This window comes from Chiloscyllium plagiosum, chromosome 34 (assembly GCF_004010195.1).
Source record: "Chiloscyllium plagiosum isolate BGI_BamShark_2017 chromosome 34, ASM401019v2, whole genome shotgun sequence".
NCBI lineage: Eukaryota > Metazoa > Chordata > Chondrichthyes > Orectolobiformes > Hemiscylliidae > Chiloscyllium > Chiloscyllium plagiosum.
This window is the reverse complement of record NC_057743.1, coordinates 81697-107298: the sequence shown is the minus strand read 5'-3', so window position 1 is coordinate 107298 and position 25602 is coordinate 81697. Positions and strand designations below refer to the sequence as shown.

At 45.0% G+C, this 25602-nt stretch overlaps 2 protein-coding genes across 5 annotated transcripts in view; one reads left to right on the top strand and one right to left on the bottom strand.

Moving 5' to 3' along the window:
* LOC122540162 (uridine-cytidine kinase 2-A-like) overlaps positions 1 to 11867 on the bottom strand; it is a 28597-nt gene extending 16730 nt beyond the window's left edge. The window contains exons 1-6 of one of the 2 annotated variants that reach the window (XM_043675489.1): positions 11705 to 11867; positions 5894 to 6053; positions 5473 to 5569; positions 4394 to 4536; positions 3704 to 3801; positions 321 to 369 (exon numbers count right to left, since the gene is read on the bottom strand). In XM_043675489.1, coding sequence (XP_043531424.1) covers positions 321 to 369; positions 3704 to 3801; positions 4394 to 4536; positions 5473 to 5569; positions 5894 to 6053; positions 11705 to 11800 — 643 coding nt within the window. In that variant the 5' untranslated portion in view covers positions 11801 to 11867. The remainder of the gene's footprint in view (positions 1 to 320; positions 370 to 3703; positions 3802 to 4393; positions 4537 to 5472; positions 5570 to 5893; positions 6054 to 11704) is intronic. The other variant, XM_043675488.1, reaches the window with a different exon arrangement.
* Positions 11868 to 18722: 6855 nt separating this feature from the next.
* qtrt1 (queuine tRNA-ribosyltransferase 1) overlaps positions 18723 to 25602 on the top strand; it is a 34657-nt gene continuing 27777 nt past the window's right edge. For all 3 annotated transcript variants that reach the window (XR_006309248.1, XM_043675476.1, XM_043675475.1), the window contains exons 1-5: positions 18723 to 18989; positions 20803 to 20871; positions 22401 to 22539; positions 22834 to 22912; positions 24758 to 24873. Coding sequence is in view for 2 of the 3 variants with exons in the window: in XM_043675476.1 (XP_043531411.1) it covers positions 18738 to 18989; positions 20803 to 20871; positions 22401 to 22539; positions 22834 to 22912; positions 24758 to 24873 (655 nt within the window). In the remaining variant the exon portion in view is untranslated. The remainder of the gene's footprint in view (positions 18990 to 20802; positions 20872 to 22400; positions 22540 to 22833; positions 22913 to 24757; positions 24874 to 25602) is intronic.

Below are 25602 nucleotides of genomic sequence, written 5' to 3'. Positions count from 1 at the left end.
TGCAGCCGACAACAGCCTTCCTCACTATCCACAACTCCACCAATCTTTGTATCGTCTGCAAATTTACTGACCCACCCTTCGGCTCCCTCATCTAAGTCATTAATAAAAATTACAAACAGCAGAGGACCCAGAACTGATCCCTGCGGAACTCCACTTGTAACTGGGCTCCAGGCTGAATATTTGCCATCTACCACCACTCTCTGACTTCGACCGGTTAGCCAGTTTTCTATCCAATTGGCCAAATTTCCCTCTATCCCATGCCTCCTAACTTTCCGCATAAGCCTACCATGGGGAATCTTATCAAATGCCTTAGTACTCACCCAGATTTTCCACTCCTCTGGGGATGATGACATCTGCATATTTCTTGGTCTGTAAATGACAACATAAATAGTGACAGCTCTTTCTCATACGGTGATTTTTGCATTTACCATTAAAGGAAAAGAGAATCAAAATAAGGAACTGTTACTGCAACTCTACGAAGCACCAACAAAACTGCACCTGGAGTTTTGCGCACAGTTCTGGTTCCATTACTTTAGGAGGGATGTAGAGGAGTTCAGAGGAGTTTCACTAGATTGATTCCAGATATGTGGGCTGGAAATGTGTTGCTGGAAAAGCGCAGGTCAGGCAGCATCCAGGGAACAGGAGAATCGACGTTTCGGGCATAAGCCCTTCTTCAGGAATGGGGAAAGTTTGTCCAGCAGGCTAAGATAAAAGGTAGGGGGGAGGGGCGTTGGAAATGTGATAGGTGATAACCTATCACATTTCCGACGCCCCTCCCCCAAGTCCCTCCTCCCTACCTTTTGTCCAGCAGGCTAAGATAAACTTTCCCCATTCCTAAAGAAGGGCTTATGCCTGAAACGTCGATTCTCCTGTTCCCTGGATGCTGCCTGACCTGCTGCGCTTTTCCAGCAACACATTTCCAGCTCTGATCTCCAGCATCTGCAGACCTCACTTTCTCCTCCAGATATGTGGGGTTTGTCTAATAAAAAGATTGAGTAGTTGAGGTCCGTATTTTCTGGAGTTGAAATGACTGAGGGGAGATTAACAGAGATATACAAGATGCTAAAGAGGATTGACAACGTAGACATAGAGCAGATATTTGCTCGTGCGAGGAAATTTGGAACAGGAGGTCATAATTTTAGGGTAAAGGGGTGGCAGTTTTAAAATAGGTGAGCAGAAATTATTTCTTTCAAAGGGTCTGAATTTGTGGAATTCACTATCCAAGTGTGGTAGATGTTAGGACAATGAGTAAATTCAAGGAGGAGACAGACAGATTTTTTAAACTGGGAGTAGGTTAATGGGTTATGGGGAGTGGACAGGAAAGGAGTTAAGATCAGCCATGATAGTGTTAAATAGTGGAGCAGACTCAGGGCCTAAAATCCTGCTCCTCATCTTTAAGTTCTTATAATCAACCCTGGCTGCTTCTCATTCACTATCCTTGAACCAGTTCTGTAATAAAACACTGTAGAGTTCCTGCTGAATCAGTTCCAGGCACTGACATGGCTTCACTTTTAGAGGAACTTTAAACTGAACTCAATGGATCAGCATCTGCTGAACATAAAATATTCAACTCACTGATCTCAGCACGACTTCAGTTTTTAAAAGAAAATCTTGCGGTACATGGGCATCACTGGCTGGACCAGCAATTATTGCCCATTACAAGATAGTGGTGAGCTACCTTCTCAAACCACTGCAGTTCACGTGCTGTAGGTAAACTCACATTGCTGTTAGGGAGGGAATTTCAGGATTTTGTTCCAGCAATTGTGAAGGAATGGCGATGTATTTCCAAGTTAGGATGGAGAGTCGTGTGGAGGAGAACATGGAAGTGTTGGCGTTCCCATGTATCTGCTGTCCTTGTCCTTCCAAATAGAAGTGGTCATGGGTTTGGAAGGTACGGTCTAAGGACCTTTGGTGAATTTCTGCAGTGAATCTTGTAGGTAGTACACACTGATGCCATTCAGTGTCAGTGGTGGAGGGAGTGGATAGTTGTTAGTGTGATGCCAATCAAACAGGCTGCTTTGTCCTAGATGATGACAAGCTTCTTGAGCATTGTTGAAGCTGCCCCCATCCAGGCAAATGGGGAGTATTCCATCAGACTCTTGACTTGTGCCTGTAGATGGTGGAGAGACTTTGGGGAAGTCTGATGGTGAATTACTTGCACAATATTTCTAGCCTCTGACCTGCTCTTGTTGCCATTGTGTTTATGTGACAAGTTCAGATGAGTTTCTGGTTAATAATAGTCCCAAAAATATTGATTGTGAGCGAACTCATTGATGGTAACACCATTCAGTATCAATGGGCAGCAATTAGATTGGCTATCATTGGTGATTGCCATTGCCTGGCATTTGTCCAGATTTTGTCACATTTGAATGCAAACTGTTTCAGTACCTGAGGAGTTGTGAATAGTGAACAGCATCCCTATGTCCAACCTTCACCTTATAATGGAAGGTTGGTATTGATGAAGCAGCTGAAGATTGTTGGGCTTAGGACATCACTGAGAAACTCCCGATGTCCTGCAGCTGAGATGACAGACCTCCAAATATCACAACCATTTTCCTATTTGCCAGGTATGGCTCCGATCAACTGAGTCTTTGCTCACCAATACCGTGATTCCAGTTTTGTTAGGGTTCCTTGATGCCACACTCAGTCAAATGCAGCCTTGATTCAACGACTGTCACTCTCATCTCAACTCTGGAATTCAGCTGTTTTGTCCATATTTGAACCAAGGCTGTAATGAGGTCAGGAGCTGAGTGGCCCTGGTAGAACCCAAACTGCATGTCACTGAGCAGGCTATTGCTGTTTTTTGCCCAGTATTGTGTATACATGACATATCTGGGCAATTTTCCACATTATCAGGTAGATGCCAAGTTTTGTAATTATACTGAAGAGCTTGGCTAGGGGAGTGGCAAGTTCTGGAGCACATGCCTTCAGTACTATTGTCGGAATATTGTCAGAGCCCATTGCCTTTGCAGTATCCAGTATCTCCATTTATTTCTTGATACCATATGGAGTGAATCTAATTAGCTGAGGACTGGTATTTATAATGCTGGGGACCATTGTAGGAGGTTCAGGTGGATCATCCACTCAGCTCTTTTGCAAATGCTTCAATTTTACCTTCTGTCCTGATGTATTGGACCCTTCTATCAAGAGGATAGGATATTTGTGGAGCGTCGTCCTCCAGTGAGTTGTTTAGTTATCTACCACCTTTCACGACTAGATGTGGTAGGTCTGAGCTTAGATCAAATCCACTGGTTGTGGGATCACTTAGCTCTGTGTTTGCTGTTTGGCAGCTTCACCAAGTTGACACCCTTTTGTTTGGTGCTGCTCCTGGCATTCCCTCCTGCTCTCTATTGAACTAGGGTAGATTCCCTCTTTTAATTGGGGTATTGCCAGGTCATGAGGTTACAGACTATGTTGGAGTACAGGTCTGCTGCTGTTGATGCCCAACAGCGCCTCGTGGATGCCTGGTCAAGTTGCTAGGTCCATGTGAAGTCTGTCCCATTTAGCACGGTGATAGTGTCAGACAATACAATGGAGGACATTCTCAATGTAAAGACGAGACTTTGTCTCTACAAAGGACTGTATGGTGGTCACACTTACTGATATGTAGATTGAGTCTCACCTGTAACCTCACTTACCCTGACTACCTAGTTCATTACTCCCAACTCTCAATCTAACCAATTACTTCTGAATAATTGCTCACCGGAAGACAGAACTCCTCGAAGGCTGGTTTTACAAATGTGGTGTACTGTGTCAGGATTTGCTCCAGGTCCCTCCCTCTCTCACTGATGTCTCTCAACACTGAAGATGGGAAACAAAATAGTTAAAATTGTGAAAAGCAGAAACAATGGAGCTCACCACATAAACATTGCATCAACAGAGACTGGGGAATAGGTCATTATGGAGAATGTACATAAAGCTGGCCCCCTCTTACAGTCTAGAGCTCCTCAGCTTAGAAGTTCAGGGCCAGAGCATGGAACCAGGTGATTAAAAAAATAAATCAAAATTGTTGGAAAAGCTCAGCAGGTCTGGCAGCATCCGTGGAGGGAAAGCAGAGTCATCATTTTGGGTCCAGTGACCTGTCATCAGAACTCCAGATCCGAAGTGTGACTCTGCTTTCTCTCCACAAATGCTGCCTGACCTGCTGAGTTTCTCCAGCAATTTCTGTTTTTGTTTCAGATTTCCAACATCCACAGTTCTTTGTTTTATAGCCAATGAAAATGGTCTTGAGGGATCAGTATGGGAAGCAAAGGGAGTGCAGTGGAGCAGAAAAAGAAACAAATCAATCCTGTTCATTTACTGTTCAATACCATTTCCCAATTCCAGATCTGCCTCAACCCAAGGCCAACCAGGCACCATAATCACCCTCAGCCACCTCAGGAAACCTTCTCACCTCTTCGGGATAGCCGGGTATCCGCATCTGTGTCCACAAAAAGTTTCATTTGGAACAAGTCCCTAATCTCTTGGGAATAGAAAACTAGGATTCCCTCGAAGAGGACCACATCCGCTGGATAAACTTTCACCATCTCAGACTTTCTGTGTACAAAACACCTCAGTTAGTCTCACTCCAAATCCACATGAGCAAAGAACACTCAACCCTTCGTTTAATCAGACCATTCTCTATCCAAGTTGGATTTAAAGTAATTATTAGCCCTCTTTTAGTTTGAGTTTTTGTGAATGAGATGTGGGCATTGCAGGCTGAGCCAGCATTTATAACCCATCCCCAATTACCCTGAAGGAAGTGTAAGCTGCCTTCTTGAATGATCCGAGTCCACATGCTATAGAGACACACACAGTTGTTAATGGCTGTTTCAGGATTGAGAACCAGTGAAAGAACAGCAGTAATTGGTCAACAGATTGGTTGGAGTTAGAGGGGAACTTGCAGATATTCCCACTATGCATCTGCTACCGTTGTCCTTTTAAATGGGAGAGCTCAGGCATTTGGAAGGTGATGTTGTAGGGGTGGCCATGACACAAACGCTGTGAGACCTGCCTCCCAATTAGTCTAAATTAGCAGCCACTAACTTAATTCCTTCTCCTAAATACACATGGGTTATTTGCCTCTGTGGATTTCTCAGACAATGCTCATTAGTAAAATAATAAGGAGGCAGTTTATTTGTACAAGATATACCAGCGTGGATCACTGCTGCCTTCACTCAATGTCAACATACACAACCTAATGGCAGGGTTCAATTAAAGGAGTCCTGTACAATCAAAAATCCCACCCACCACAAAGCGGCAGTTATAGGGGTATAGGATGATTGGCCAACAGAAATACAAGCCTTGCTTCCCTCCTCCACCCAAACATTGTGCAATCTCAGAAATGATGATCATTACCAGAAGGGCAGCATACTCTGAGCCCGCCTCACAAATAACAGTTTTGTCTCCAATTTCTACAACCTTTGCTTTTCATTAGCAAATGTAATCGGAATTGGTGGTTTGTTTGATAGTTCTGTGCACTCGGATGCATACCGTGAGTGTTTAATAAAATCATAAACGGGAATTGAGACTGTCTTGCCATTGACGATATCCTTCAAGGTGTGAAGAATTAGTTCATTGTCAAAAGCATCTGCATACAAGAGAAAAAGAGGAAAATCAGTAACAAGCAGAACCTGGAAGTCATCACAAGGATCTCTCTACCACAACCACACAGTGACCCTCACACTGTATAAAACCTGCCTCAGGCTACATCATCCCTTTGAATTTCAGAAAATACAAAGCAGAATATTAGGCTCCCTTTCATTCTGAGAATCACAAATCAAATTCTCAAAACCATGCTGTCCCTGTCTGTAATCTCCAACACAGCCCCGATAACGCCTCTTCTCTTCACCCAACCATTCATCCTTATCATCTTGTTCCTGTTTCCCCTCCCACCTGTAACACAAGTAAATACCTGGATGATCGAAGTTATACTGCCCTTTACTAGCCTTGGCTTTTTGTTCTGCAGTCAGCACCTTGTAGAAACTGTCCTGGCTCAGGATCACCACTTGTCTCTGCTGCTGGTCCACCTTATTCTGGCCCAGCAACTCAACAATTTTCTGACACACCGAGGACTGTGGTGAAAGAAGAACAGAAGATTAAATTATATCTTCAATAATCCAGAATTCAGTCATACGTCTGAGTTGAAGACAACATGTTTGGCACAATAACAGACAACTTCCACAGTGAGGTCATGAATTTGAAATTTGTTAAACTTGAGAGGGTGCAGAAAAGATTTACAATGATGTTGCTGGGATTGGAAGGTTTGAGCTACCGGGAGAGGCTGGGGCTTTTTTCCCCCCCCCCTGCCGGAGCATCAGAGGACATGGTGTGACCTTATAGAAGTTTATGAGTGGCATGGCTAAAGTGCATAGCGAAGGTCTTTTTCCAAGAGTAGGGGAGCCCAAAACTAGAAGGCATAGATTTAAGGTGGGAGGGGAAAGATTTAAGAAGTACCTGAGGGAAAACGGTTTATGCAGAGGTTGATATTTGTATGAAGTGAGCTGCCAGAGAAAATGGTGGAGGCTGGTACAGTTACAGCATTTAAAAAGCTTCTGGTTGTGTACATGAATAGGAAGGGTTTAGAGGGATACGGGCAAAACACATGCAAATGGGACTAGGTCAGATTGGGATGCCTGGTTGGTGCGGACAAGTTGAACCCAAGGGTCTGTTTCTGTGCTGTATGACTCTATACATCAGCAAGTCATTTGTCATGCTTTCACATACAGAACGATCTGATCTCAAAGTGATGGAAAATTGTGTTTCAACCTAATTCCTCATGGCCACTAACTGAAATTGACATTTGATGAGAGAATTAGGTCATCACATTGCAAAATGCAATAGTCTGTTCTAAAATGAGGGATAGGACAAGGCATCGTCAGATTCAGAAAGAGAAGAGAACCCTCAACCTGAGCCCAAACAGAAACAGCAGTGGCATCTGTTGAGTATTTCTTTTCCCTCATTGTTTCAGGGGATTGGGCACCACAGGCAAGGCTGACATCTGTGTCCCATCTCCAATTGCCCTCGAATGCAGTGGCCTGTTAGGACATTTGAGGGGGCAGTTAGGAGTCAAACATGTTGTTGTGGATCTGGAATCACATATAAGCCAGACCAAGCAAGGAGAGCAGATTTCCTTCCCTAAAGGACATTAGTGAACCAGTTACCTTCTGACATCAATCTATGATAATCTTATGGTCAAAAAAAAAAGGCCAAAAGATTGCAATTTAAAAACAGCCGAAAATTGAAGGCCTTATTTTCAAATACACACATTTATAACCAAGATGAATTGAAACCACAGATAGAGATAAATTTGGAGACTTGCATTCAATTCCAAAATTATTAATTGAATTTTAATACCATTAGCTGCCTTGATGGGATTTGAACAGATGTCTTGGAGCCAGGGCCGTCACCATCCCCCTGTATGTGGAGAAGCTGAGGTTGTATAGGAATAGAGCACTTTAGGAATCCAGGTCCAGAAATCATTAAAAGCTACTGTTAGATATTAAATAAAATTTTAAGAGGCTAATGGAATGCTGGCCTTTACCTCAAATAGTTTCAGATTATAATGTTACGTTTGTATGCACACGAAGAAGTAGTTGAGTCTTTTCACTAACTTTTCTGCCAGTTAGGATGTAGTGCAAGTAATACATTTGCAGGTTCCAAATGTTTTTGATACTACTTTGAGCTATGCTAAGACCTGAATTCATTTTACAAAGCACAGAACATACTAAAAAAAAGTGCACCTGCAAAAAAAAGGCCAAAAGATTGCAATTTAAAAACAGCCGAAAATTGAAGGCCTTATTTTCAAATACACACATTTATAACCAAGATGAATTGAAACCACAGATAGAGATAAATTTGGATGAGCTGATTGGCATTACAGAGACATAGCTGAAAGTTGACCAATGCTAGGACTTGAAATGTTGAAGAGTTTTGACAACATAACATCAGAAATCTAGGTGGTGGTGTAAGGATAGCTCTGTGAATTAATGGTAGTCTTAGTTCAGCATGGAGTGATGACCTTAACTTGAAATTATCAGATGTACATTTGTTTGTGGAGAAAAGTAGCAGCAAGGTAGAGACCATTTGTAGGAGTAATTTACAGATCCCCAAACAGTAATTAGTGTATCAAAGAGCAGACAGGAAGAAAACAAAATGGAACATGCAGGGACTGCTCCACAATAAATCAGCAACATTATGCAACATGGGGAAGGCAATGGCATAATGGTATGGTCACTGGACTAGTAATCAAGAAACCCAGTAACTTTGGGGACAGCAATTGGAATCCCAAAATGACAGATGGTGGGATTTGGAATTTTTTTTTTTAAAATCAGGTATTATAATTTCAAATGACCATCACAAAACCACATTTGTGGTAAACAAGCCTCTAGGCAACAATATCAAATTACAAATTAAATGTACAAATCTGCAAAGATTAGTAGTAGGTCAGAGATTGGGCAGACTTTAAAATCAAAGAATGATTAAAAGATAATAAAAGAGATAAAAAGCAGAGTATGAGCAAAAACAAGCAATATAAAAACAGACAGTGAATATTGCATGTCGGAATAGGAAGAATGACTATAATCAGATCAACTTTGAATTCATTATGGGAAATAAAGATTTTGATCACATGGGCTAAGAAGTGGCAAATGGAGTTTAATTTAGATAAATGCAAGGTGCTGCATTTTAGAGAAGCAAATCAGGGCAGGACTTATACATTTAATGGTTAGGTCCTGGGGAGTTTTGCTGTACAGAGATGTTGGAGTGCAGGTTCATAGTTTATTGGAAGCGAAGTCCCAGATAGACAAGATAGTGAAGAAGATATTTAGTATGCTTGGCTTTATTGGTCAGTGTACTGAGTATAGCAGTTGGGACATTGGAGCAGCTGCAAAGGTTATTGATTAGATCACTATTGGAACAATTCTGGTCTCCCTCTGTAGGAAAGATGTGAAACTTGAAAGGGCTCAGAAAAGATTTACAAGAATGTTGCCAGGGTTTGAGGGTTGTAATCCCGTTGTAATCTGATGTAACCTTCTTCGCTGTCCACTACATCTCCAATCTTGGTGTCATCTGCAAACTTACTAACCATTTCACTTATGTTCATTTCCAAGTCAATTATACGAGTGAGGAAAAGTAGTGGTCCCAGCACTGACCCTTGTGGTACACCCCTGGTCACAGGCCTCTAGTCTGAAAAGCAACCTTCCACCACCACCACCCTCTGTTTTCTACCTTTGAGCCAGTTCTGTGTCCAAATGGCAAGTTCTTCCTCGTGATCTAACCTTGCTAACCAGTCTACTATGAGGAACTTTGCTGAACACCTTACTGAAGTCCATATAAATCACATCCACTGCTCTGCCCTCATCAATACTCTTGGTTACTTCTTCAAAAAACTAATTCAAATCATGAGACCAGATTTCCATGCACAAAGCTGTGGTGACTATCCCTAAATAGTGAGACCACATTACCCAATCTCCACTTTTCCAGCATCTCACCTGTGACAGTAGATGATACAGGTATCTCAGCAAGGGGCACAACACTCTCGTCCCTAGCTTCCCACACAGTTATAGTGTGCACCTGATCAGGTAAAAGTGAGGACTGCAGATACTGGAGATTAGAGTCAAGAGTGTGGAGCTGGAAAAGCACAGCAGGTTAGGCAGCATCTGAGGAGCAGGAAAATCAATGAAGGGCTTTTGCCTGAAACTTTGATTTTGCTGCTCCTCGGATGCAGCCTGACCTGCTGTGCTTTTCCAGCACCACACTCTTGACTACACCAGATCAGGTCCTGGGGATTTATCCACCTTTATGAATTTTAAGACATCCAGCAGCACCTCCTCAATAATATGGACATTTTGCAAGATGAATATGAATTCATAGGTGCATATGAATAAAGTAATTTTTGAAATAGAAAAAGCACAGATAGTAGATGCATTGATTCTCTCTTTCAGAATGCATTAAATTCTGAAAGGACCCCAGAGGATTAGAAAATGGCAAACAATATTTTTTATTCAAGAAAGCAGGGAGGCCAAAAGCTGTAACCTTTAGACCAAATGGCCTGACGTCTCTCATTGAGAAGGTGCTAGAATCTAATTCTGATGAAAGATTGTGAAGGGTCACAACTTGAAAGGTTAACTCTGCTTTCTCTCCACAGATCCTACCAGATCTATGTTTCTCCAGAAATTTCTGTTTTGTGCTAGAATCTAACTGATGCTTTTAAAATAAATTTAAAATTCAACAGACTAAATATAGAGACTGTACCATTTATTAGCTGTTTGGTGATTTCAAAATAGGTTTCACACTAAATCCTTCTCCCAAAAATAGTAACAATACTACTCAAGCAGCTTTGCCAGAGATGGAAACAAAGTTGACACTTCAAGTCAGCTTTTCTCAACGTTCTAAAGTATTAGGCAAGGGATCAGTAGTCGTACAGCACAGAAACAGACCCTTCTGTTCATGTTGACCAAATTTCCCAAACTAAACTAGTCCTACTTTTCCTTCCTTGGCCTCGGGTTTCCTCCAGGTATTTCAGTTTCCTTCCACAGTCCAAAGACATGCAGGTTAAGCGAACTGGCTGTGCTAAATTGCCCAAAAGGGTGTGTAGGTTACGTGCACTAGTCAGGGGTAAATATCAAGTGGGGGAACATGTCTGGGTGGCTTATTCTTCAGAGGGTTGGTGTGGATTTGTTGGTCTGATGGGCCTGTTTCCACACTGTAGGTATTCTATGATACATATCCCTGTAAATCTTTCCACTCCTGTGCCTATCCAAATGTCATTTACAATGTTCTAAATGTACCTACATCTATCACTTTCTCTGTCAGTTCATTCCACATACACACCACACTCTGTCCAGAAAAGGTTGCCCCTCAGGTCCCTTTTAAATCTTTCTTCTCTCACCTTAAAAATATGCTCCTTAGTTTTGAACTCCTTCACCTTCGGGAAAAGACCTTTGCTTTACATTTGTTCTATGCGAACTGCAGCAGATGACAGACCAAAATGCCTCTTATGACTGAGGGGCTGAGTAGCATCTTCCTGTTGTTCATTCCCAGTCTATCCTCAAACCTGGTACATTCTTAAACAGACACTCCCAAAGGCTACACATAACACCAAAAAAAAACTAGCTCAATGATGAAAAGGAAACGGTATTTGGCTTTATTTTATTACTCAGCGTCTCTTCAGAAATCCCCAGTGACTAAAGCCTAATATAATCCCGCCCACACCATAAAACCCAACTTTACCTGCCTTTTACTTTCATTCCTGACAGGGCCGGCACCGCGCCTGCGCACTCCTCAGCCCCACACCAGGACCAGAACTGCGCCTGCGCACTCCTCAGCCCCACACCAGGACCAAAACCGCGCCTGCGCACTCCTCAGCCCCACACCAGGACCAGAACCGCGCCTGCGCACTCCTCAGCCCCACACCAGGACCAGAACCGCGCCTGCGCACTCCTCAGCCCCACACCCGGACCAGAACCGCGCCCACGCATCTCTCTGCACCACAACGTGGCTAACACCGCGCCTGCGCATCACTCAGCGCCACAACGTGGCTAACACCGCGCCTGCGCATCCCTCAGCGCCTCACTGGGACCGACACCAGGCCTGCGTAGCAGCCTCGCCACGGGGGCCGTTCCCGCTGACCATGCGGGCGTTTTCTAAAGTCTGGATTCACAACACCGCTCGAGAGGCAGTTCCACTGGAATCCCGGACTACAGTCGCCAACGCGATGACCTACCTTCCCGCTCGCGGTCCCGCCGCTGACAGCAATAAGGAAAGGTCGATGCTGCGCCTTCCGCTCAAGCACCGCATCGGCTGCCATTTCCGCCGACATGACTGCGGAGCTGGCGCACGCGCGCCTTTATGTATGCTACAACCAAACTTGGTTGTCTCAGCAAGAGAGGTTGGCGAGGCAATCAGCTCACCCAAATTAGAGATTCCCACATCATCCAAAACTAGGTAGATTCCCATATCATCCAAAATCAGAGAGATTTCCACATCATCCAATATCAGAGAGATTCCCACATCATCCAAAATCACAGAGATTCCCATGTCATTCAAAATGAGAGAGATTCCCACATCATTCCAAAATCAGAGAGATTCCCATATCATCCAAAATCAGAGAGATTCTCATATCATCCAAAATGAGAGAGATTCCCATATCATTCAAACTCAGAGATCCCCACATCATTCCAAAATCAGAGAGATTCCCACATCATCCAAAATAAGAAAGATTCCCACATAATTCCAAAGATTTCAACAACATTCCAAATTCAGAAAGATTCCCACATAATTCCAAAGATTTCCACATCATTTCAAAATCAGAGAGAATCACATATATTTCCAAAATTAGGGGAATCCCAACGTCATCCAAAATCAGAGGTTACCACTCATCCAAAATCATATAGATTACCACATCATCCAAAATCACAGAGATTCCCATATCATTGAAAATCAGAAATATTCCCACAACATTCCAAAATCATACAGATTCCCACATCATCCAAAATCAAAGAATCCCATATCATCCAAAACCAGAGATCCCACATCATCCAATATCAGAGAGATTCACACATTATCCAAAACCAGAGATTCCCATATCATTCCAAAATTAAAGTGATTGCCAAATCATCCAAATCAGAGAGATTCTCATGATATCCAAAGTCAGAGATTCCCTTTTCATTCAAAATTAGACATTCCCACCTCATTCCAAAATCAGAGAGATTCCCATATCCAAAATGAAAGTGATTCCACTATCATTACAAAATCAGACATTCCCACAACATTGAAAATCAAAGAGATTCCCACATCATCCAAAAACAGATTCCAATATCATTACAAAATCAGACAGATTCCCACATTATCCAAAACCAGAGAGATTCCCACATCATTCCAAAATCAGGGAGATTCCCACTTCATTCCAAAATCAAAGATTTCCACATCATCCAAAACCACATAGATTCCCACATCACCCAAAATCAGAGATTCCCATATCATTCCAAAATTAGAGTGATTTCAACATCATCCAAAATCAGAGAGATTCCTATAATATTCAAAATCAGAGATTCCAGTTTCATCCAAAATTAGAGACTTTCCCATATCATTCCAAAATCAGGGAGATTCCCAATTCATTCCAAACTCAAAGAGATTCCCGTATCAATCCAAAACGAGTGAGATTCCCACCTCATTCCAAAATTAGAGAGATTCCCATATCATCCAAAATGAGAGTGATTCCACTATCATTATAAAATCAGGGAGATTCCCATAATATCCAAAATCAAAGAGATTCCTATATCATTACAAAATCATATAGATTCCCACATCATCCAAATCCAGAGAGATTCCCACATCATTCCAAAATCAAAGAGATTCCCACATCATCCAAAAAGCACAGAGGTACCTATATTATTCAAAATCAAAGAGATTCTCATATCATTCCAAAATTAAAGTGATTCCCACATCATCCAAAATCAGAAAGATTCCCATGATATCCAAAATCAGAGATTCCCTTTTCATTAAAAATTAGAGACATTCCCTATCATTCCAAAATCAGACAGATTCCCAAATCATCCAAAACGAGAGAGATTCTCATACCATCCAAAATCAGAGAGATTCCCACATGTCCAAAATAAGAGATTCCCACCTCATTCCAAAATTAGAGAGATTCCCATATCATCCAAAATGAGAGTGATTCCACATCAGTCCAAAATCAGAGATTTCCATATCATCGAAAATCAAAGCGATTCCCACATCATCCAAAATCAGATTCCCATATCATTACAAAATCAGACAGATTCCCACATCATTCCAAAATCAGGGAAATTCACGCCTCATTCCATAATCAGAGAGATTTCTGTATCATCCAAAACCAGAGAGATTTCCATATCAGAGAAATTCCCATATCATTCCAAAACAAGCAAAGTTCTCATATCATCCAAATCCAGAGAGATTCCCACATCATCCAATATGAGAGAGAATCTGACATCATCCAAAATCATACAGATTCCCACATCATCCAAAATCAGAAAGATTCCCACATAATTCTAAAGATTTCCACATCATTCCAAAATCAGAAAGATTTCCACATAATTCTAAAGATTTCCACATCATTCCAAAATTAGATAGAATCCCAGATCATTCCAAAATCATACAGATTCCGACATCACCCAACATCAGAGAGATTCCCATAATATCCAAAATCTGAGATTCCAATATCATTCAAACGGGAGATCCCCACATCATCCAAACCAGAGAAATTCCCATATCATTCCAAAACAAGAGACATTTCCATATCATTCCAAAATCAGACAGATTCCCACATCATCCAAAATCAGGAAGATTCCCATACCATTCCAAAATTAGAGGGATTCCCATATCATTACAAAATCACAGAGATTCACATATCATTCCAAAATCAAAGAGATTCCCATATAATCCAAATTCAGAGAGATTTCCACATCGTCCAAAATGAGATAGATTCCTACATCATTCCAAAATCAGGGAGATTCCCATATCATTCAAAATCAGAGATTTCCACATCATTCAAAATCATACAGATTCCATCAGCCAAAATCAGAGAGATTCATCATCCAAAATCAGAGATTCCCATATCATTCCAAAATTAGAGCAATGCCATTTCATTCAAAATCAGAGAAATTCCCACATCATCCAAAATCAGAGAGATTCCCATAATATCCAAAATCAGAGATTCCCATAATATCCAAAATCAGAGACATTCCCATATCATTCCAAAATTAGAATTATTCCCAGATCATGCAAAATCAGAGAGATTCATGGATCATCTAAAATTAGAGACATCTGCATATCATTCCAAAATTAGAGCGATTCCCACATCATCCAAAATCAGAGATTCCCATAATATCCAAAATCAGAGATTCCCCTTTCATCCAAAATTAAACACATTCCTATATCATTCTAAAATTAGACAGATTCCCACATCATCCAAACCGAGAGATTTCCACATCATTCCAAAATCAAAGAGATTCCCATATAATCCAAAATAAGAGAGAGTCCCACATTGTGCAAAACAAGAGAGATTCCCACATCATTCCAAAATCAGGAAGATTCCTAAATCATTCCAAAATTAGAGGGATTCCCACATCATCCAAAATCACAGAGATCCCCATATCATCCAAAATCAGAGATTCCCATTTTATCCAACATTAGAAACATTCCCACATCATTCCAAAATCAAAGTGATTCCCATATAATCCAAAATCAGAGAGAATCTCACATCACCCAAAATGAGATAGATTCCTACGTCATTCCAAAATTAGGGAGATTCCCATAACATTTCAAAATTAGAGGGATTCCCACATCATTCAGATTCAGGGATATTCCAAATTATCCAAAATCAGAGATTCTCATATCATTCAAAACCAGAGGGATTCCCACATCATCCAAAATCAGAGATCCCCATTCCATCCAACATTAGAAACATTCCCACATCATTCCAAACTCAAAGAGATTCTCATATAATCCAAAATCAGAGAGATTCTCACATCACCCAAAATGAAATAGATTCCAACATCATTCCAAAATTAGGGAGATTCCCATAACATTCTAAAATTAGAGGGATTCCCGCATCACCCAAAATCAGAGATATTCCAAATTATCCAAAATCAGAGATTCTCATATCATTCAAAACCAGAGAGATTCGCACATAGAGTCATAGAGATGTACAGCATGGAAACAGACCCTTCGGTCCAACCCGCCCATGCAGACCAGATATCCCGATCAACCTAGTCCCACCTGCCAGCACCCGGCCCATATCCCTCCAAACCTTTCCTATTCATAAACCCATCCAAATGTCTCTTAAATGTTGCAATTGTGCCAGGCTCCACCACTTCCTCTGGTAGCTCATTCCATACCTTCTGTGTGAAAAAGTTGCCCCTGAGGTCCCTTTAATATCTTTTCCCTCTCACCCTAAACCTTTGCCCTCTAATTCTGGACTCCCCGACCCCAGGGAAAAGACTTTGTCTATTTATCCTATCCATGCCGCTCTTGATTTTGTAAACCTCTATAAGGTTCACCCTTCAGCCTCTGACCCTCCAGGAAAACAGCCTCAGCCTGTTCAGCCTCTCCCTATAGCTCAAATCCTCCAACCCTGGCAACATCCTTGTAAATCTTTTCTGAACCCTTTCAAGTTTCACAACATCTTTCCCATAGGAAGGAGACCAGAATTGCATGCAATATTCCAACGTGGCCTAACCAATGTCCTGTACAGCTGCAACATGGCCTCCCAACTCCTGTACTCAGTACTCTGACCAATAAAGGAAAGCATACCAAAAGCCTTCTTCACTATCCTATCTACCTGTGACTCCACTTTCAAGGAGTTATGAACCTGCATTCCAAGGTCTCTTTGTTCAGCAACACTCCCGGACCTTACCATTAAGTGTATAAGTCCTGTTAAGATTTGCTTTCCCAAAATGCAGCGCCTCGCATTTATATGAATTAAACTCTATCTGCCACTTCTCAGCCCATTGGCTCATCTGGTCAAGATCCTGTTGTAATCTGAGGTAACCCTCTTCGCTGTCCAATGAGATTTCCTCATTCATCCCAAAATCAGCGAGATTGCCATAAAATCCAAAATCAGAAAGATTTCCACATAGTTTCTGTCTCCTATGTTCTAGCGAATTTATATCCAAATGGCTAGCTCTCTCTGAATTCCATATGATTTAACATTGCTATGCAGCCTACCATATGGAACCTTGTTGAAAACCTTGCTGAAGTCCATATAGACAATGTCCACCACTCTGCCTTCATCGACCTTCTTTGTTGCTTCTTCAAAAAACACTATCAAGTTAGTGAGGTACGATTTCCCTAGCACAAAGCAATGTAGACTATCCTTAAATAGCTCATGCCTTTCCAAATGTGTTGTAAATTCTGTTCCTCAGAATTCCCTCTAACAGGCTCACTGGTCTGTAGTTCCTTAGCTTTTTCTTACCACCTTTCTTAAATAAATTAATGTGGCACCACATTAATTACCTACCAGTTTTGTGGCGCCTACCTATGGCTATTGATGAGAGAAATATCTCAGTAAGGGGCAAGCAATCAATTCCCAACTTCCCACAAAGTTCTGGGATACACCTGAGCAGGTCCTTGGGATTGATGCACCCTTATGTGTTTTAAGACATCCAGCACCTTCTCCACTGTAATATGGACACTTTTCAATATTTCACTATTTATTTCTCCATGTTCTCTAGCTTCCATATCGTTCTCCACAATAAATACTGATGTGAAAAACTCGCTTCGTATCTAACCCATCTCCAGCAGTTCCACACATAGATGGCCTTGTACATCTTTAAGGAGCATATTCTCTCTCGAGTTACTCTTTTCCCTTAGTCTATTTATAGAATCTCTTTGGATTCTCCTTGACCCTATTTGACAAAGCTACCTCATGTTCCCTTCTTGCCCTCCTGATTTCCCTCTTGAGTAGAGAGGGGAAAGATATAAAAGAGACCTAAGGGGCAACTTTTTCACGCAGAGGGTGGTAGCGTATGGAATGAGCTGCCAGATAAAATGGTGGAGGCTGGTACAATTGCAACATTTAAGAGGCATTTGGATGGGTATATGAATAGGAAGGGTTTGGAGGAATATGGGCCAGGTGCTGGCAGGTGGGACTAGATTGGGTTGGGATATCTGGTCGGCGTGGACAGGTTGGACCGACAGGTCTGTTTCCATGCTGTACATCTCTTTGACTAGTGGGCGGCACAGTGGTTAGCACTGCTGTCTCACAGCACTGTGTGGAGTTTGCACATTCTCCCCATGTCTCCGTGGGATTCCTCCGGGTGCTCTGGTTTCCTCCCACAATCCAGAAATGTGCAGGTTAGGTGAATTGGCTATGCTAAATTGCCAATAGTGTTAGGGTTAAGGGGAATGGGTCTGGGTGGGTTGTGCTTTGGCGGGTTGGTGTGGACTTGTTGGACCGAAGGGCCTGTTTCCACACTGTAAATAATCTAATCTAATCTAATACTCAATGAGTATACTCCTACTTCCCTTATATGTCTTGAGGGATTCACTTGATCCCAGCTGTCCATACTTGGCAAATATCTTCTTTTTGTTGAAATATCAGAGCAATTCCCATATCATTCAAGATCAGAGAAATTCCCATATCACCAGTATTGTAGAGATTACCCCATCACCCAAAATCTCAGAGACAAAAATCCAGATGCAGTATGTTCCTGTTAGTGTGAAGGGCAAGGGTGATAGGTACAGGGAATGCTGGATGACTAGAGAAATTGAGGTTTTGGTCAAAATAAAGAAGGAAACATGTGATAGGTATGGATAGCAGGGATTGAGTGATTCCCTATAAGAGTATGAAGTGTGCAGGAGCAGGTTGCTGTAATTATACAGGGCTTTGGTGAGACCACACCTGGAATATTGTGCAGTTTTGATCTCCTTATCTGAGGGAGGATGTTGTTGTAGGGGAAGTGCAGCGAAGGTTTACCACATTATTTGGTGAGAATGGCGGGAACAGGCCATGATCATAATGAAGGGCCGAATGGACTACTCCTGCTGTCTATGAATCTGTCATATGTGATAACATATAGCATGTAACCTATAACATATAGCATACAGCCTAACGACAATCTATATGATAGTGTATAGTATGTAGTCAAATGGGAGTCTGTTATAATGGACATGGTAATGGAGAGGACACTTTAACCCGGAGTCTATATGATCATCTATAGGATGCAGCCTATAGGGTGGTGGTGCCGGGCCCGCGCGCGGTGCTCGCTCCCGCCGCCATGTCCCCGGCCCCAGGCCCAGGCGCGCCCTCAGCCTCAGCCTCGGCCCCGCTGCGGGTCCTGAGCCGCCGCGAGTGCCCGGTGAGCCGGGCCCGGCTCCTGCAGCTCGAGCTGCCGCACGGGGAGCTCCAGACCCCGGTCTTTATGCCGGTCGGAACCCAGGGAACCCTCAAAGGCATCGCCGTGGGGCAGCTCGAGGCCCTGGGCTGCAGGATCCTCCTCGGGAACACATACCACCTGGGGGCCCGCCCGGTGAGAGAGGGGGGGGCCCGCCCGGTGAGAGAGGGAGGGGAGGGGGCCCGCCCGGTGAGAGAGGGAGGGGAGGGGGCCCGCCCGGTGAGAGAGGGAGGGGAGGGGGCCCGCCCGGTGAGAGAGGGAGGGGAGGGGGCCCGCCCGGTGAGAGAGGGAGGGGAGGGGGCCCGCCCGGTGAGAGAGGGAGGGGAGGGGGCCCGCCCGGTGAGAGAGGGAGGGGAGGGGGCCCGCCCGGTGAGAGAGGGAGGGGAGGGGGCCCGCCCGGTGAGAGAGGGAGGGGAGGGGGCCCGCCCGGTGAGAGAGGGAGGGGAGGGGGCCCGCCCGGTGAGAGAGGGGGGGGCCCGCCCGGTGAGAGAGGGAGGGGAGGGGGCCCGCCCGGTGAGAGAGGGAGGGGAGGGGGCCCGCCCGGTGAGAGAGGGGGGGGCCCGCCCGGTGAGAGAGGGAGGGGAGGGGGCCCGCCCGGTGAGAGAGGGAGGGGAGGGGGCCCGCCCGGTGAGAGAGGGGGGGGCCCGCCCGGTGAGAGAGGGAGGGGAGGGGGCCCGCCCGGTGAGAGAGGGAGGGGAGGGGGCCCGCCCGGTGAGAGAGGGGGGGGCCCGCCCGGTGAGAGAGGGAGGGGAGGGGGCCCGCCCGGTGAGAGAGGGAGGGGAGGGGGCCCGCCCGGTGAGAGAGGGGGGGGCCCGCCCGGTGAGAGAGGGAGGGGAGGGGGCCCGCCCGGTGAGAGAGGGAGGGGAGGGGGCCCGCCCGGTGAGAGAGGGGGGGGCCCGCCCGGTGAGAGAGGGAGGGGAGGGGGCCCGCCCGGTGAGAGAGGGAGGGGAGGGGGCCCGCCCGGTGAGAGAGGGGGGGGCCCGCCCGGTGAGAGAGGGAGGGGAGGGGGCCCGCCCGGTGAGAGAGGGAGGGGAGGGGGCCCGCCCGGTGAGAGAGGGGGGGGCCCGCCCGGTGAGAGAGGGAGGGGAGGGGGCCCGCCCGGTGAGAGAGGGAGGGGAGGGGGCCCGCCCGGTGAGAGAGGGGGGGGCCCGCCCGGTGAGAGAGGGAGGGGAGGGGGCCCGCCCGGTGAGAGAGGGAGGGGAGGGGGCCCGCCCGGTGAGAGAGGGGGGGGCCCGCCCGGTGAGAGAGGGAGGGGAGGGGGCCCGCCCGGTGAGAGAGGGAGGGGAGGGGGCCCGCCCGGTGAGAGAGGGGGGGGCCCGCCCGGTGAGAGAGGGAGGGGAGGGGGCCCGCCCGGTGAGAGAGGGAGGGGAGGGGGCCCGCCCGGTGAGAGAGGGGGGGGCCCGCCCGGTGAGAGAGGGAGGGGAGGGGGCCCGCCCGGTGAGAGAGGGAGGGGAGGGGGCCCGCCCGGTGAGAGAGGGGGGGGCCCGCCCGGTGAGAGAGGGAGGGGAGGGGGCCCGCCCGGTGAGAGAGGGAGGGGAGGGGGCCCGCCCGGTGAGAGAGGGGGGGGCCCGCCCGGTGAGAGAGGGAGGGGAGGGGGCCCGCCCGGTGAGAGAGGGAGGGGAGGGGGCCCGCCCGGTGAGAGAGGGGGGGGCCCGCCCGGTGAGAGAGGGAGGGGAGGGGGCCCGCCCGGTGAGAGAGGGAGGGGAGGGGGCCCGCCCGGTGAGAGAGGGGGGGGCCCGCCCGGTGAGAGAGGGAGGGGAGGGGGCCCGCCCGGGAGGGGCCCAGAGGGGAGAGAGCCTGGGGGTTGGGGAGGAGGGTTTGGGGGGAGAGGCCCGGACCTGTCTGGTGTGGGGGGTAGGGTCCACTGTTCAGTATTTGGGATCCATGTGTTGGTCATCCATTGTATGGGATCTCCAGCCATTTATTCCTAAAGTATGTTTCTCTCCAGGGGCCAGAACTTATCTCAAAAGCCAATGGGCTGCATGGTTTTATGAACTGGAAGAGAGCGCTTCTAACAGTGAGTATGCAACAGAAATATTCAATGAGGGGAAAAGTTTGTCCTTTTGAGAACCCAAGCTTAGGTACTTTCCTCTCTCAGCAGCCTTTTATTTTTGGAGCATACAAATTGTTTGCGATATCCATTCACAGCGATGGGGTTAGGGTTCATTTTCCTTTCTGTCATCCTGAGTTCTGCAATCATCTTTAGAGAAGGACAACCATGATAGAGAAGGTGTTGAAATTAGGAAAGAGATCTTGAGTGAACTTCAACAAGTTACAGTTGAGAGGGAAGAGGTTTTAGCAGCATTATTAGATAAATGCCCAGATCCAGATGTTTCCCAAACTTCTGAAAGTGGCCAGGGTGGACAATGCAGGAGGAAAGCCTTAGACCTCAGGTCAATATACACGGACTAATCAGATGGACAGGACTGTGACAAATGAGGGTCAGTCCTGAAAAGTGTGAAGTGATGTGTTTTGAGAGGGCACATGGGTTTTGATCAAGGAAGTTGTGATAGGAGCTGTATAAACATTAGTTAGGCTGCAACTGGAGTATTGAGTCACAACGCTGTTGGAAGGATGTGTTTGCACTAGAGAGGTTGTAGAGGAGGTTTACAAGATGTTGCCTGAGATGGAGCGGTTCAGCTTATGAGTAGTGTCCATAAAGGCTGGGGTTGCTTTCCTTAATACAGAGAAGATTGAGGGGATGAAGGGTTTTTATTATTTGTTCATAGGATGCAAGCATCAGTGGCGTCATCATCCACATTGCTGTGCGTCTGGAGACACATGTAGGTCAGACTGGGAAAGGATGATCGATCCCTTTCCTGAAAGGATATTTGTGATTCAAATTGTTTTATGCTATTCTAGATCTTTTATCTCAAGGGTTTCCACAGCAATTGACAATGGTAACATGGTCACCATTTGATAAGCTTGTTATTTCCAGATTTTTTTTTATTGAATCCAAATCAACCGAGCTGCCCTGGTGGGATTCAGAACATTAACCTGGGGATCTGGATAGTAGCCTAGTGACATTACCAACGCACACCCCGACCCCATAGGTGGACAAAGGTGAGGGTCATCAGTCTGATAGACCGGAAGAAATGTTTCCCCTTAGTATTTAGATGAATATGAGGTTGAGGGCCATGTGCTGGAAATGGGACTAGAGTCATCAGATATTTGGTGACTGGCACAGAAATAATGGGCTGAAGGCCCTCTTTGTAAAATTTTATGAATCTATGATCAATCTATCAATAAGTCTATGACACCACTCACACTCATACTCAAATAAAGAACAGTCTGTTGTACAAACCAAACCCTTCTTTCTGATTCAAAACGTCCTTCATTTTCCATATACTGTGTGTATAGGGCCACCCTGAATTTCATTCACAACATCTTCCTATTTTGTACGTGTTAGCTACTCGCTGATATTAAATACCTCCTTGTGCAAACCTGATAGGATCCCAGAATTGCATGCCTTGAATATGGTTGTTCGGCTTGGTCTTCTCCTGGATATTTTGAGAGTCTGCTGTTTTGTATCCCTTCTCCCTGCAGGACAGTGGTGGGTTTCAGATGGTGTCTTTAGTGGAATTGGCTGAAGTAACAGAACAAGGAGTACGATTCTCTTCTCCTTATGATGGAAAGGAAATTCTTCTGACACCTGAAAAATCGATTGAAATACAGAATGCTCTTGGTAACCAGTAGTTAATCCTAATCCTAATACAATAGTCAGGTATAGCCGTAAGAAGGCTGAGGAGATGTGGGGTTATAAAAGTTGGGGTGGAGGTCGGGGGAGCATGTGGTTGAGATTGTGTTCACCTAGGTGAGAGATTGCAAGGGGTCAAGGGAGGACATGTGGGTGAATGCAAGGGTAACGTGGGCACGGTTATGGTGAAGGGAGTGTGCGTTTGGTCAGGGTTGTGCGGAAAGTGTACGTGCAGTGTTTCCGTTGTTCCTAATTGTTATATTTCTATCAATGCTGCGTTAGGTTCAGACATCATGATGCAGTTGGACGATGTTGTGAGCAGCACAGTGTCTGGGCCGAGAGTTGAGGAAGCCATGTACAGGTCGGTGAGAATGATGCATTCATAAGTGTTAGTGTCTCACAGCTCAGCCTCCAGTAATTCCTTCAATACTGACACTCACTAACAGTGCCCTCCCTCCCATAAGGATTTACTCATCAAGAACAATCTATCTCTGTCTTAAGTGCCTTGGCCTCTGCAGCTTTCTGTGGCAGAGAGTTCCATAGATTCACCACCCTCCAGCTGAAGAAATTCTTCCTCATCTTGGTTATATGGGGTATCCTTTGGGTGTGCTCTCGGTGTCTTAGCCTCTGCTACTATTGGAAACATCTTGTCCACATCCACTGTATCCAGGTGTCTCAGGAATGCAATGACCTCCCACCCCCCCACCCAGTTCTCCCAGTTCATCATCCTTCTGATCTCCATTGAATGCAGACTCGGAATCCTCAACTGCTTTCATTTGACAAGCCCCTTCATCCTTAGGATAATTTTTATGTCAATCCTTACATACAGGGCCAAAGCTGCTGCTAAACCATTCCAAATGCAATCTGACCACAGCCTTATACAGCCTCAGCAGTATATTCCTGGTTTTGAATTCAGGCCCCCTCAAAATGAATGCTAACAATGCATTTGCCTTCCTAACTGCCAACAGAACCTACATGTTAACATTAAGAGAATCTTGAACTAGAACTGCTTAGTACCTTTGTGCTTCAGATATCTGAGGCCTTTTCCCATTTAGAAAATAGCCTCCACCTCTATTCTTCCTACCAAAGTGCAAAACCTCACCTTTTCTCACATTATATTCCATCTGCCACTTCTTTGTCCACTTTCCAAATCTGTCAGGGTCCTGCTGCAGCCTACCTGCCTTGTCAACACTATTTGTCCCCCCACTTATCTTTGTAATCTATAAGTTTATGAGCATTGCCCTAGGTTCCTTTATCTGGATTGTTAATGTATTATACATAACTCTTGCCATTGCTGCTCTACTGTCTTCTCTGCCAACCAACTCTGGACAGCTCCTCCCTCCTGTCTTTATAGTTGCCTTTGCTCAATATTACCACCACTACATCTGATTCAATATTCTCCGTCAAACTGCAGGGTCAATTCTATCATGTTATGGTCACTACCCCTGAGGTTCCTTCATGTTAAGATCCTTAATCAAGTCTTCACATTACACATCAAATCCAGCATTGCCCCTTCCCTTTTGAGTCTATCACAAGCTGCTCCAAAAAGAAATTTTGTGGATATTTCTACGAATTCCTTTTTTGGGATCTGCTGACTTTTCCAACCTGGTTTCCACAGTCCACCAGTATGAAGTCCCCCATGATTATTGTAATAGTGCCCTTCTTAATACCTTTTCTATCTCCCCAGATTTATTTTCTGCCACACACCTGACTCTACTAGGACGCCTGTAGATTTCTTTGTGGTTCTTCAGCCTGACCCATGGCCTTCTGACCTATGTTGCCTCTAGCTGTTGATTTAAATTCATTTCTTTCTGACAAGGAAACCTTCTCCCTTGTTTCGATCCCCGATCCCCTACATCTCTGATACTAACAACATATTCGCCAACTTTAATCTGCGATACAAGCTCATTTACCTTGTTTCAAGTACTGTGTGTGTTTAAGTACAGTAGCCTCAGTCCAATATTGACTGCTCCCCTTTTCTTAGTTGTCTCCTTATCAGCTGTACCTGGTTAGAATCCTGACTCTTTCCATACTCTGATCTATTACCCTTTCCAGTCTCTCTCTCTCTCTCATCTCTGTCTGTCCTTCTGCTTCCGTCCACTTCTGTCCTTTTCACCATCTTTCTCACTGTCTCTGACCTTGACTCTGTGCCTATCTGTTTTATTCACCCAAAATGAGTGACAGTAATTATATTGATGTCTCTTAGGTCTATTCGCTGGTTGGATCGCTGCATTGCAGCAAATAAGAACCCTGAGCAACAGAATCTGTTTGCTATTATTCAGGGCGGCCTGGATGCTGAACTGCGTAAGAAATGTCTGACAGGTGCGACGTAGATCTCAACTTTTCTGCTGATCTATGATATTAGCTGGAAAACTGCTTCTGTCTTATGTAAAAACCATACTTTTTAATTTTTCTATTATTTTGGATTATGGATGAAAATAGGAACAGGATTGTTTTAAACTAAGGAAACTGGAAGTACTTTTTAAAAATTAGTGACTGGAACTCGTGAGTTGTGTTTACAGTGCTGCTTGGTTTAATCACTGGGGGAAGATGTCTTAGATGTCATGGCACCAGGGATGTGTGCAGAGTAAGATAGTTGCTGATTGGTTTGTGCAATTGGAAGTCCGATGTCATCAGCATAATGACCGCCCCGATTGGCTCTGGGAAGGCGATCAATTTATGTGTAACATTACAGGGAGAGAAACTTCAGGCTGCAGCAACATCGAGATCTCTACCTGTCTCTCTGTTCTCTTCTCCCCCCCCCCCCCCACCAACCTTTGCAGTGAAGTAACCAAAGACAGGAGGACAGCCAGTTGCTGTTAGCAACTAATAAGTGAAGGACTTTACACCCTTTGTGTTCTGCAAATAATTGAAAGAATCTGGAAAAGATCTTGGGAAACAAAAAGGTCATGTCATTGGATCCTGTCAACTGGTGCTATGAAACTGTGATACCCTGGCATTTTCTTCCCTCCAGTGAAGACCATATCTTCTTAATTTTCTGTTCGTGCTTTTTCTGTTGAGAAAAGAACTATTTTGAATGCAAAGGTTTTT